Genomic DNA, 13,196 nt, shown 5'->3' with positions numbered 1-13,196 from the left:
GGTTCTTTATTATGAAGAGATTAATGTGGAATTAATATTATTTTTTGATTATTTAGTTAATGCATGTCAACTGTTAAAAAATAGGTACCAACTTTTCAAAAAATAATAATAAAAAAAAAGTAGAATCTATTCACGCGCTTAGGAACAGTGATACACACTTATTTTGCCACATCAACATTTTGTGTTTAATAGACAATATTTTAAACAATTTAGGTGTTCAATAGGTGCACGTCCTAGTTGAAGTGTCTAAGTGAATTATGCAGACAGCTTTAAGGAGCCACTGATGACTTAAGCATTAATTAAAAATATAATTTTTTTAAGTCATATGGAGCCTCTTAAAATTGTTTGCGTATTTCACTTGAACACCTCAATTAAGGTATATACCTATTGAACACTTTTATTGTTCAAAATGAGTATCTATTAGACACTTTTCACTGACATGGCAAAGAATGTGTCATACACATATAGTGAGCGTGTGGAGGGATATTATAGCTCCTTTTATTTTATTTTTAATCTCTTTCTTTTGTCTCTTTCTTCTTCTTTTTTCCATAGCCGTACTCTTCCAACACCACCACCATCCCGCCATTGCCGTCGCCTCCCCCACCATCATCTACCCTTCTCTTCTCTCTTTTCTTCAGCCACTTCTCCCTCTCCCTTACCATTGTCGATTTCATTTGGAGAACACCATTACATTTCTTCCTCCATTTTCTTAAAAAATTGGCAGTCATTATCTTATTCACCGGGAAAAATGGATACCCACACTATAACTACTATATTCCTCCCTCCCTCTCTTTGTTCTTCCTGAAAAATAAATATCTAAATCCAAATGTATCATATCTTTTTAAAATCAGATCTGAAAAAAATTAATAGTTGAATTAAGAGGAACGACCACGATGACGGTGAGTGGACGGCGATAGTTTGAATAAAGGAGTTGCACATTTTTTCACCCCTTGACCCTTATGAAGCTTTGAACCTGCTCAATTATTAGTTGATTATAAATCTCTCTATACTCCATTAATACATGATTGAAGTTGTGAACAAGTAAAATTCTTTAGCTTAGCACAGATAAAGACAAAACACAGTGAACGAATTGAAGGTTCATGGTTTCAAAATATTTTTTCTTTTTTCCCCCCTCAAATTTCCACATGTATGTCGTTAATTTGCCACGTCACCGCGAGTGTATTACACGCATATAACATTTTTAATTGATTGTCAAAAAAGTGTTCAAATTCGAACAGGTAAAAGTGTTCAATAGGTATCCACCCTAGTTGAGGTGTTCAAATGAAATATGCAAACAACTTTGAGAGGCTTTGTATAACTTAGGGTTAGTTTGGATTGACTTTTGGCTTATGACTTATAAGCCAAAAGCCATAAGTTAGGATTTCTAATTTATGACTTTTGGCTTATTTTTGTTATTTTGGTTTTAAAATAAGTGCTTATAAACACTTTTTAACTTTACCCAAACACTTTAAAATTGCTTTAAAACTATTTTGACTTAAAAACACCTAAAATAAGTCAATTCAAATGGACACTTAAGCCAATTAGCAAATAAAAGGAGAAAACAAGACGCAGAAGTGGAGACAAATTGCTTACTTGCTAATTGCTATCAAACTTTTTGAATAGAAAAATATACAATGTTATTCTCTTAGGTCCATTATTAAAAATTGTCGATATTTATCGAAAGCAATCAATGCCACTATCAGACAATGAAGACTATAAACATGCAATAGTTTTACTAATTTGAGAACACATATGGACCGTTCGGTAGAGTGCATATCTTTGTGTATTATTAGTGTTTTATTTTGTATATTTTTTCAATTTATGTCTTCAATAATTTGACGCGACAAGACTGTTTGTAACAAATTTTAAAGTGATAGAAAATAAGTTACAATCACAATAAAGAAACATAATTTTATTGATCAAGATTGTGAGTACAATTCTGTTTCTCTCTTGATTCTTCTCTCATAAGATTTATCAATGATTCGAGGGACGTTAGTGGCGTATTTCCCGAGCTTGGATGATATGAACTTGATTTTCATAATTTGAGGGTCGTTAGTGGCATATTTCTCGAACTAGGATGGTTTAGACTTAATCTTCATAATTCGAGGCCGTTAGTGGCGTATCTCTCGAATTAAGATGATTTGGACTTGATCTTCATGATTCGAGCGGTATTAGTGGCATATATTTCTCGAATTAAGATAATTTGAATTTGATCTCTTTATAAATATTTCATGAATTTGTGGAATATTTGAGATGCCTTTATCTTTTTATGAATATTCGATGAATTTGTGATGAAATTTTTGAGATTTCGATCTCTTTATGGAGTTTTCGAGATGCCTTTTTAAGGGAATATAATATAGTTGAGTAGCCTCCAAGAATCCTAATTGAAATTCAACCCACCTTGTAAATCTCAATTTGAATTGAACACGTATTTCAATGTGACAAAGATAATATTGTAACTTTACAAATATTCATAAAATAATTAAAAATAATAATAACTAACATGAAAAAAATTATATAAGTGTAAGATAAAGAGAAATTAAGAGGAACAGAGTTATTACTTTATTTTTTAACGTTTTGTATTATGTGAAGTTGTGAACTCAAAGTCACTATAAAGTGTGAATTGAAAGCTAAAGAACAAACATAGTAACTAGTAAGATATTGAGATTAATATTTAATATTTATGTACGGGTAAAGTAGTAAATTATACACTGTCAATGGGTTATCGATTTACCAAATAATTTATTTTTATAAAATCACTAAGAATTTGTTAATCCAATAGCCCAATAACGATAAATCAATAGTAATTTTTTCGGTTCGATTTTTGCACACTCCTAGACTGACACCATTTAGATCGCTTGGTAGGGTATACAGAAATAATTTTTAGATATGTGGTGTTTGTATTAGTTATGCAGAGATTAATTTTTAATCATTGTTTGATTTGATGTATTAAAAGCAAGCATTCTATAAATTATTTTTTTAAAAAAAGATTTATTATAAGAATACCCTCCAAAATATGGCAAAAAAGATGTAAAAAAAAGTTTTGAGGGGCAATTATATTTTTAACCATACTAATGCATGCATTTAAAATCTTTGTATTACTAATATTATGGATTTTCATGTATTTATAAGTATTTTCTTATTGATTCCGAAACCAAACCATGAAGGAACCAAATCGATAAAAAATATCTTATTGATTTGATTATTAGTTTAGCATATTTAAAAAACTAAAAAATAATAAATTGAGCCAATAATACATAAAATTAATTTAGCGTATTTAAAAAATTAAAATATTAAGAAATTGAGCCAATAATACATAAAATCGAACCGAATCGGTGTATCACAATCACATGCTTCTTGTCTCCCCACCGCAACACCTTCCTCAACTTCCTACTCCACTCTGTTCCTTTCCATTTTCAAGCCAAAAACGGCAATCCCAATTTCAAAATCGACCCATTTTCTTCAATCCAAATTCTCCTCCAAATCAATAATATGAAGGAAAAATACTAACAATCTTCACTTATTCTCATTATCAATGGCAATTCACACTTGTTTCTCACTAATACCTTCTTCTTTCTCTTCTACCAAATTGCCATTCCCCAAAAACACTACTTTTCAATCTCCTATCCCAAAATTATCTAGACCCACTTTCATGTTTGATCGGAAAGGTTCCTTTCAAAATGGCACCGCTGCCGTTCCTGCTGTAGGTGAGGATTTTCCGATTGATTATGCTGATTGGTTGCCAAAACGAGACCCAAACGATCGTAGAAGAGCTGGAATTTTGCTCCATCCGACGTCGTTTCCTGGACCTTATGGTATTGGTGACCTTGGCCCTCAGGCTTTTAAGTTCCTTGATTGGCTTCATCTTGCTGGTTGCTCCCTTTGGCAGGTTCAATTGCTTTTTTTTTTTTTTGATTCATGAAGAAATTTGGGGAATGTATAACTTTTCATGATGTAATATAAGATCAACATAACACAAACATTATAAAGCTCATTTAACAAGCTTTGTCTATGTTACTATAGATTCTTCCAAAATGTTTGTGTTGGATTTTACAAAAATACACTAAAAATCTGACACTGGTGCGGTGTCAAAAGTGAAGAGTCTGTGCAACTTAGCTTATAATTTTCCTACGCTACCATGGCAATAGTTTCTTACCTCTTCTTGTGGTAGCAAGAAACATATAAAGGTTATGTCTTTAGTGGAAAGACTACAAATATGATAATAAAAGAATGCTGAGAATAATTAAAAGCTAGCACAAATAAGATTTGTGAGTACTTATTTATCATAAGAAAAAGTAAGAAACAAAAGATTTCAAGTGTAGTTCTTTTCTTTCATAGAAATTAGCATCCATGTAATAGGAATCTTGGCATCTCAGTTTTGCACTAAATCAACTCATATGGGTGGGTGTTGGAATCTACGGAAGTTCGATGCCTGGTTTGTATTTTGCAAGGACTTTTGGCAAGGAGAATAGTGTAACTTGCTTACTAATAAAGGATCAAAAAGTACCTTCTGTTTAGTGTTTGTACTCTCTTGTTTGCTTCTGATTGTCTATTTAAAGTTGTAATGAATGTTATGAGAAGCTTGTTGTCTCAAGTTATTTGATCTGGAACTTCAAAAAGGCATTGGTGGTTGTATATTTATATCTTGATTGATGTAGTAGGTATGCTTTTGAAGTTTTACTCGAGAATATAATAGTCTACTCTTAAAATTGGAGATCAAGATCCAGTCTTACCCTTTATCCAAACAATGGAACCAAAGCTGATTCTAACTTTTTTGTTAGTAATTAAAATCTAAAAAGCAACAGGACTTTCTGCGCTTGTTTGCAGGTTCTTCCACTTGTACCGCCTGGAAAGAGAGGCAATGAAGATGGATCACCCTATTCAGGACAGGTGACATGAATTTTCCTTTTTACGCTTGATTTTTCTTTTAAAAAACTTACTTCAATTTGTTTGTTTGGTTTTGACTTGACACATAGTTTTAGAAAGTAAAGAGATTTTTGAATCTTGTGGTCTTAAACTAAAGATATGTAGAGTGTACCATAACGTCCTTTAATTTTGAGGTCTTAAACATGACAGGTGGAAAGTTGAAATTAAAGAGTTGCCAAAAAAGGAAAGAGTCATTCTTTTTGAATGGATTTAAAAGGAAAGTAAAACAAATAAATTGAAACGGAGGGTGTATTTCGATCAAATTGCTGCAATGTGAACTGCTTGAATATGCACATTTCATGAGGCACAATTTTGAGATTTTGTGTTGTTTTGATTCATGTTATATTGAGTTCCTTCTCTTCACAACGGAATTTATTTGATTAAATGTTCATACAGACAATGACATAGATCATTACCTTTTTGTTAATGCTGTAGTGATCTTGAGACGACCATATTGTTAATCTTTACAACATTGAAATGACAGTTTATCAATGGTTGCTTTCAGGATGCAAATTGTGGAAACACACTTCTGATTTCTCTTGAAGAGCTTGTTGATGATGGTTTACTGAAGAAGGAGGAGCTTCCGGAGCCACTGTGAGCCACTTTACAACATTTTCCTTACAATTCATTAGTGTTTCTGGACAGAGAAATTCTATGGAACATTACTTGACATCCTATTTTTATTGTTTGGTATGTTTCATTGTTCTGAAGACCTACAGATCGTGTCAATTACTCGACTATATCTGAGATAAAAGATCCTTTAATAACCAAGGTAAACAATGAGGAGATACTTGTTGCTAGTTCTTCTTTTAATATAAGATGAACTTTATACAACCAAAAAGGGTTGGAAAATGCTTTCAAGAGAAAGGTTTTGAGTGTGTGGAGAAGAGAAAGGAGGTTTAAAAATATCTCTTTTCTCGTTGACTTCCTTACATGTCTGCTTCAAATTATCAAATTTTTGTTCTTCTGTACTCGAGCTTTATCCACCTCCTTTTTCATTTTCATTATAGATAAATAATTTTTTCACTTCAAGAATTGATAGCTCATATGATATTAAAGGTAATTTTCTTCCTTAATCATTTTTAGGCAGCAAAGAGGCTTCTTTCCAGTGAAGGGGAACTGAAAGACCAGCTCGAGAACTTTCGCCGGGATCCAAATATTTCGAGTAAGATAAACTTACTTCATTTCTTGATTAAGGTGAACAATAGGAGCAAGGATAACCATGGTCTGTCAAACCATGATAACTCCTTAATCACACATTTAGGAGGGACAATAGCTGATAGTATATGAATAGGAATGCTCTATAACACACTTGTTATGAATAGCTGATATATTCACTTTGAAATGAAAAAAGAAGTCCGAAAATGTGGGGACATGTTAATAATTGCTAAAAATGGTTCTGTTAACACCTGCTATTGTTAAACATAATTTATTCAAGAAAAATACAGGTTGGCTGGAGGATGCTGCTTATTTTGCTGCCATAGACAACTCTGTAAACACTATTAGCTGGTATGATTGGCCTGAACCATTGAAAAATCGCCATCTTGCAGCTCTAGAAGAAGTTTATCAAAGTGAAAAGGATTTTGTAAGACCTCTTTAAAATTTGAATGCTGACCAAAGTTGGATCCTTGAAATTGGGCAAACATTGAACATGATCTAATGTTACCTGGAACAGATTGACATATTCATTGCACAACAGTTCTTGTTCCAACGACAATGGAAAAAAGTTCGTGACTATGCACGATCCAAAGGAATCAGTATAATGGGAGACATGCCAATATATGTTGGATATCACAGTGCTGATGTTTGGGCCAACAAGAAACAATTTTTGCTGGTTAGTATCTCCCTGAACCTTGACAGTAAATAAGTTGTGTGAATTACCCTCACTAACTTTTAAAGCCTTCTGATCTGCATAAACCATCTATCTCTGTGGCAGAATAGGAAAGGTTTCCCTCTTATAGTTAGTGGTGTTCCTCCAGACGCCTTTAGTGAAACTGGTCAACTATGGGGCAGGTAAGTGTTATTCGGACACTAGATTGTTGAACAAACATTTCCTTTATCTGAAAAATATATATTTGAGTATGAAAGTATCCATATCTAGTTGTTGCTTTTAGAAGACATACTTGGTGGACACTTGTCGTTTTAGTTTACTGGTAGATCATATCTAAGTTCAATGATAAACTGCCAATTGTTGTGCTATTCACTACTTACTGTGATTTTTTTTGCTAAACAGCCCTCTCTATGATTGGAAAGCCATGGAGAAGGATGGATTTTCATGGTGGGTATGCCGAATTCAACGTGCAACGGATCTTTTTGATGAATTTAGGATAGATCACTTTAGAGGATTTGCTGGATTTTGGGCTGTTCCTTCTGGTAACGGATGTTGGATTTTTACAGGCTTATATGTAACTTTGTATCAATTGGGCACTCATGTAGTTTTTATAATCCATACTTGCAGAGGAAAAAATTGCAATTCTGGGACGGTGGAAGGTCAGATCTCTTCATATTTCTTTCATGTTTTGAATCTTAACCTCAAAAACTATCTCATTGTTTTATTTTTTTAATGACTTAGGTGGGACCTGGAAAACCTTTGTTTGATGCTATCTTACAAGCTGTTGGGAAGATCAATATTATAGCAGAAGACTTGGTATGTCTTAGCAGAGCATATATACAACATGTTTTCTCTCTGAAATTTCTGATGTTGTCTTGATGTCTGCTTAACGGTTCCTACCAATAAAAAAGAAATATCTTCTTTATGTCTCCCCTGGAGCATTCTTTTGTAGTTTGGTAGACATTCGAATGGTTGGACACTACCAATAACTCTCTCTTTTAGGAAGTAAAAGATAATGCCTTTAGAGAAGATAGAAGGTAGAATAAAATATTGCATGCAACCCATTTGTTAGGCAATTTCTGGTTGTACTGGTCAAAAGCAATAATTTGACAGCAGATCTAACAAACCTGTTTTTGTGTGCAAGCAAGCATACATATATTTTAGCCATTTATATTTCATCATTATTTTCTCTCCTTCGGCTTCATCTAAGCATACTAGTAGATTTTTCTCTATTTCTCTAATTAATTATGTATTGATGAGACTAGCTTGTACTCTTTAAGTTTGATTAGTATATAGGTAGAAGGGAATTTTTGATTTGTTTATGTAGTTTTATTGCTTTATTGCTATATCTTCTCATTTCTAGAATGCTAAATGACAGGGAGTAATTACCGAGGACGTTGTTCAGCTAAGAAAGTCCATTGAGGCACCTGGAATGGCTGTACTCCAGTTTGGTATTATATCCTCTGCCGTACTTATAAAATGTGTGCAGAAAGTAGCGTTGAGTTTATCTGGCATTCTTGGTATAAATTTGTTCTTCCCTGTGTCGTTCAGCATTTGGCAGTGACGCTGAAAACCCTCATTTACCTCACAATCATGAGCAGAACCAAGTAGTGTATACTGGAACACATGACAATGATACGGTAATCTTCAGTGCTTGATCTTGATTTACTGTGTCCCCCCCTCCCTATCATAACTACTCCCTGTCCAAAATTTGTAAGCATTTTCTTTTGTTTGCATGTTTTAGATCCGAGGTTGGTGGGATACTTTGCCACAGGAAGAGAAATCCAATGTTAGTATGATGCATTGACTAAACCATGTTTTATTGTTGCTATAAATATAACGTGAGATGACAATGAACATGAATCTGTTGTTCACTTAAACTGATGTATCAGGTACTAAAGTATTTATCAAATATTGAGGAAGAGGAAATATCATGGGGCTTGATCGAAGGTGCAGTTTCTTCTGTAGCCCGTATTGCAATTATACCGATGCAGGATGTTCTTGGGCTTGGGAGTGATTCCAGAATGAACATTCCAGCAACTCAGGTAAAGACATAAATCTGCTTCTACAGAGTGAATAGTGAGTGACCAATGCTTGATCGTTTTCGCTGATAGGCTGGGCGTTGGTAGAGTTTAGATTAGCACTCTAAACCTTCTGTTAACTGTCAACGCTGTTGGGTTAGCTGAGACAAGTAGAGATGCTTAGCTGATTATGTGCAAATTTGTGGCATCTGGTAGCTTCTGATTCTATTGACGCTTTGGAAATTTTCAGCTTTGGACCAAAATACTATTTCCTTCAATGTTGAATCTCCTTTCCTTTCCAATATCATCTGAATTTATGATAGTATATAGCAACCACATCAATATACTGGTGTTACTATGTAGTGGAACTATATGATGTTGGGAGTCGTTTGGCATAGAAACAAGTTATGCGAGATTGTAATACATAGCTTAATTACTATCAGGTGTTTCGTTCTTTCTACTAGAAACGAATATATAGGGTAAATTGTTAAGATATAGGTTTATCTCTTAAAACTTAATAAAGTTGAAAGGGTGTCGATGATGGGTTTGAGGAGATATAAAGGGTATTTTTATCTTTTGGTGTTTCATCCATGCATAGTTATTCCATGTTACGTCAGGTTCAAAAATAATAATCCAATTGGGTGTATTAAATTATATGAGAATTAGCCATGCAATATTCAAACTACAAACAAAAAAGCTGGATAAAGCAATACCAAAATTTATACCAATATGATTATTTCATCTAACACATCAAACGAAGTGAGTCCTTTACTTATTTCAATTTCTCTTGAATCCTCTCTGACATTGTTTTTGTTTTCTTATCTTTCCCCTAATTGCAGTTTGGAAACTGGAGTTGGAGGATACCTAGTTCAACTAGCTTTGACAACCTGGATGCAGAAGCAAAAAAGCTAAGAGATATACTTGCAACTTATGGGCGGTTGTGATGATGAATGATGATTAAGATGTTATGTCCCCTGGGAATCAGGGGAGGACCTAGGCTGTAAGGTACGATTCACATGAACCCAATAGTTTTTATTCAAACCCTGTATTTATATTAAGAAATTCATAAAATATTTATAAATATTTGACTGTGAACTTAGTTATTATCATATACTCCCTCCATTCACTTTTACTTGTCCATAAATGATTCTTAAGAAATATTAATGAAATGCATATTTTACCACAATATCCATATTAATTGATGTATAATCTTTAATTGACTTGAGAAATGATTTTGAATGAGTAGTTTATAGGTAAAACAAGAAAAGGAAATTGTTTTTCTCTTGATACCACTAAAATGGTAGAGTAAAAGTGAGTTTATTTTTAATATAGTTGACAAGTAAAAGTGAACGGAAGGAGAGTATTAACTTGAAATTATTATTGGAATTCATAAATTTCAAATTCTGGATTCGCCTTTGTTGGCAATATTGCTACCTGCAATATTTGAGTTTCTCAAGATGATATTTTCGTACCTGCAGGACGTTCTCAGGCTTGGGACACAAATTGCTGAGAGCATAAACGATCTAAACAAGGTTTTCCTGCCACAGTTCACCTCATTGCTGCAAAGGAACGCCTGCATTTTCAATTTTCTGAACTTTAGGCTCACTGGGGAAGCAGACAAGGAAAGCTAAAACGCGTGCTTTGGATTCTATTATTCTACATTAGCTGGTATAAACTACGAATGCTAGAGCCTTTCCATATTTATGCAGAAAGACTTCATAGTTTGAATGTCACCTGACCTAAAAATAAATAATGCATGTTTTTGTATTTACTATTTGGTCGAAATAACACGAAAATTTCCTTCTTGTTCTGTCTTTCTTCCAGAAATATATGAATGCTACTCATTTAGATTTTAAGTATCTTTAACCTTGACCTAATAATGGCCTGGAATATATTAGTCATATGAAAGGGTTATGTCCAGTTCTACCAGATAGCATAGCAATATTTACATTTATTCTTTACATGTCAATTTGACAGTGTATGTCTTTCTGAGAATGGTGTAAACTCATTTCTCTTTCAATTAAATAAAAATAAAAGGAACTTTAGAGTTGCTTACTCTAAGAAATTATGTTAAATAATTCTTGTCTATCTCAAAATTTTAAAACTATTGAAGTGTGTGATCATTTCATCTAAAAGTTCAAGCTCATAGACAGAGATGAGTGATGATGAGATTTGGTCTCGGGATATCTACCTGTTGTGATGCCATGTTAAGTTAATCAACAGAGCACACTTTTATTTAAGAAGAAAAAATGTTTCCGATCGCTCTTGTAATTGTGCAGCTTTTCTGAACTCGTGACTATTAATAAGTTATATAATCGTTATTTTATAAATTACTCATTTTAGTAAAAGTTCCTTAAATGTTTAGTTCGAATGAGATATCTTTTTTTCAAATCATCTATTTTATAAACATATCTTCTTTGAGAAGGATAAAACTACAAAAGTTAATGAGAGAAATAATTAGTGTTAACTTATTGATGAGGCATACCTGTACTCTTTCATCCTGATTGTGATTACATAATTGTATGGCCCAATCTCACACACAAGATTGTAAATGAATTATAATACAAAATGTTATCTGATTTATGTGATGTTGTTTGATTTGGTACATAGTTTAAGAAAGAAAGATTTACTTTTGAAACTTGTTTAAAACAAGTTATAGATATTTGTCTGACTATAAATTATCTCATTAAGAAGGGTAAAATAAACATTTGAACGTTAAATTTTTTACTAATCAATTTTGAAAACCTAACCCCTGCGGCTGCTCGTGAATGGTGACTTAGAAGCCTCTCATGGCTGCCGCTGCCTCTCCCTGGTCTCAAACTGTGGGAGAGTCAAACCTTAACAATACCTATGTGTCTCTGATGAATTATAATCCTACGACACTGACCAAAATAATCTTGAAACCTATTCAATTAATACACGGGGAATCAACTGTTTGATTTACTTTTAAGGAATTAGATGAGTATGTCGTTGAAGAGGGACTTCATCAAGCTGTGATTATGAAGCTTTCCTATGGTGCACCCAGCTTACACGAACTGAGAAAATTAATTCCAAAACAGTTGGTCATCAAAGGCCGTTGTTTAATTGGTTCGCTTGTAGCACGACATCTTTTAATTCATTGTGATCTTTATGAAAATTTTTGCTCAGTTCTTCCATAAAACTTTGGTTATCTATGTAACATCTCGCAATTTGAAATAGCTAGGAAGAAGCTAAGAACTGGAAATAGTCATTTTTGGAAATAATGAAAATCTGGAAAATTTGTTTAAGTTAGGAAAAGTTGAGTTTTGGCCAACTTCAAACGGCCATAACTTCTAGCTCAGGATGATTTAGAGGTACTTCCAAATATGGTAGGAAAGATCTTGGAATGATCTTTCCAACGCCGCCAAGTTTGCGCGATTCCGAGTTTATATGAGTAAGTTATGCCCTTCGGAAGTTAAGCTGTTTGAATAAGGAAAGTCCAATCTGGATTTTGGAAGGATAGTTTGGTCATTTCCTTACCCAGATATGGTTGGAAATATCTTGGAATGATCTTTCCAACGCCGCCAAGTTTGCGCGATTCCGAGTTTATATGAGTAAGTTATGCCCTTCGGAAGTTAAGCTGTTTGAATAAGGAAAGTCCAATCTGGATTTTGGAAGGATAGTTTGGTCATTTCCTTACCCAACTTAATTAATTCATTTTTAGGAGTTTAATTGGGGTAAATTCAAATTTTATTCAGTTTTAGAAAAGTGAATTTCACGCTAGGGCTTGGAGAAAGGAGAAAAGAGGAGAAAGGAGAAGAACGTTCAAGATTCGTCGAGATTAGCTTGTGGATTTCGTCGGGGGTGATCCCTACAAGGTATGTGAGATCACATAGCGTTGGGTCCATTCACCCACGCGCCAATCATGTTTAATTCAACTATTTTCGTCCTAAAAGAGTTAGAATTTGATGTTCTTGAGTTGTGTTCTTGAATTGTTTTCATTCTTCAACTTACATGCGATTGATGGGTTTTCTTGAGACGTTTTGTCAGACACACCTGGGGAGGGCCAGGCGCATCGCGCCCCCACAGCGCTAGAGAGGCTAGGGCGGCGCACCTGTAGTGCGCCCAAAAGGAGCCCGAGAAAGTGGGGGCTGGCGCAGCGCGCCCGGGATGCCCCCATATTGTCGTTTTTCACTAGTTTTCGTCATTTAGCCTATTTAAGTCCTTCTAAAGTGTACTAACACTTTCCATTGATTCTAACTACTCTAAATGACTTCTAAACATCTAGAAATCATCCAGAAACATGAATCATAACCTTGAATCCATAAATTCAAATTCAAGGAAAGTCAAGAGCCAAGTCTAGGAAGTTCTTAGAGTCTTTTCAAGAAGTCTTTTGCAAATGCTTTTAACTTTGTTTTAAGACTTAAAGTTCAAGTTGAGTAAAGAGTAAAGAGTAAAGA

General features: G+C 33.9%; 1 protein-coding gene across 1 annotated transcript; it reads left to right on the top strand.

The window, feature by feature from the left end:
- The first annotated feature begins 3,522 nt into the window (after positions 1-3,522).
- On the top strand, positions 3,523-10,560 carry LOC102595076 (4-alpha-glucanotransferase, chloroplastic/amyloplastic-like). Its single transcript, NM_001287852.1, is given in 17 exon segments — positions 3,523-3,889; positions 4,828-4,890; positions 5,432-5,520; positions 5,638-5,698; positions 6,013-6,091; positions 6,375-6,511; positions 6,602-6,760; positions 6,863-6,939; positions 7,160-7,299; positions 7,385-7,416; positions 7,499-7,573; positions 8,136-8,208; positions 8,309-8,397; positions 8,502-8,546; positions 8,650-8,802; positions 9,618-9,783; positions 10,257-10,560. Coding segments are annotated over 16 exon segments (1,731 nt in total). The 5' UTR covers positions 3,523-3,535; the 3' UTR covers positions 9,723-9,783; positions 10,257-10,560.
- Positions 10,561-13,196: the final 2,636 nt, after the last annotated feature.

The sequence above is a fragment of the Solanum tuberosum genome, unplaced genomic scaffold (genome assembly GCF_000226075.1).
Source record: "Solanum tuberosum cultivar DM 1-3 516 R44 unplaced genomic scaffold, SolTub_3.0 scf00419, whole genome shotgun sequence".
In the NCBI taxonomy this organism is placed as follows: Eukaryota; Viridiplantae; Streptophyta; class Magnoliopsida; order Solanales; family Solanaceae; genus Solanum; species Solanum tuberosum.
Note: the sequence above shows the minus strand (reverse complement) of the source record. Positions and strands in the feature narration are given on the sequence as shown.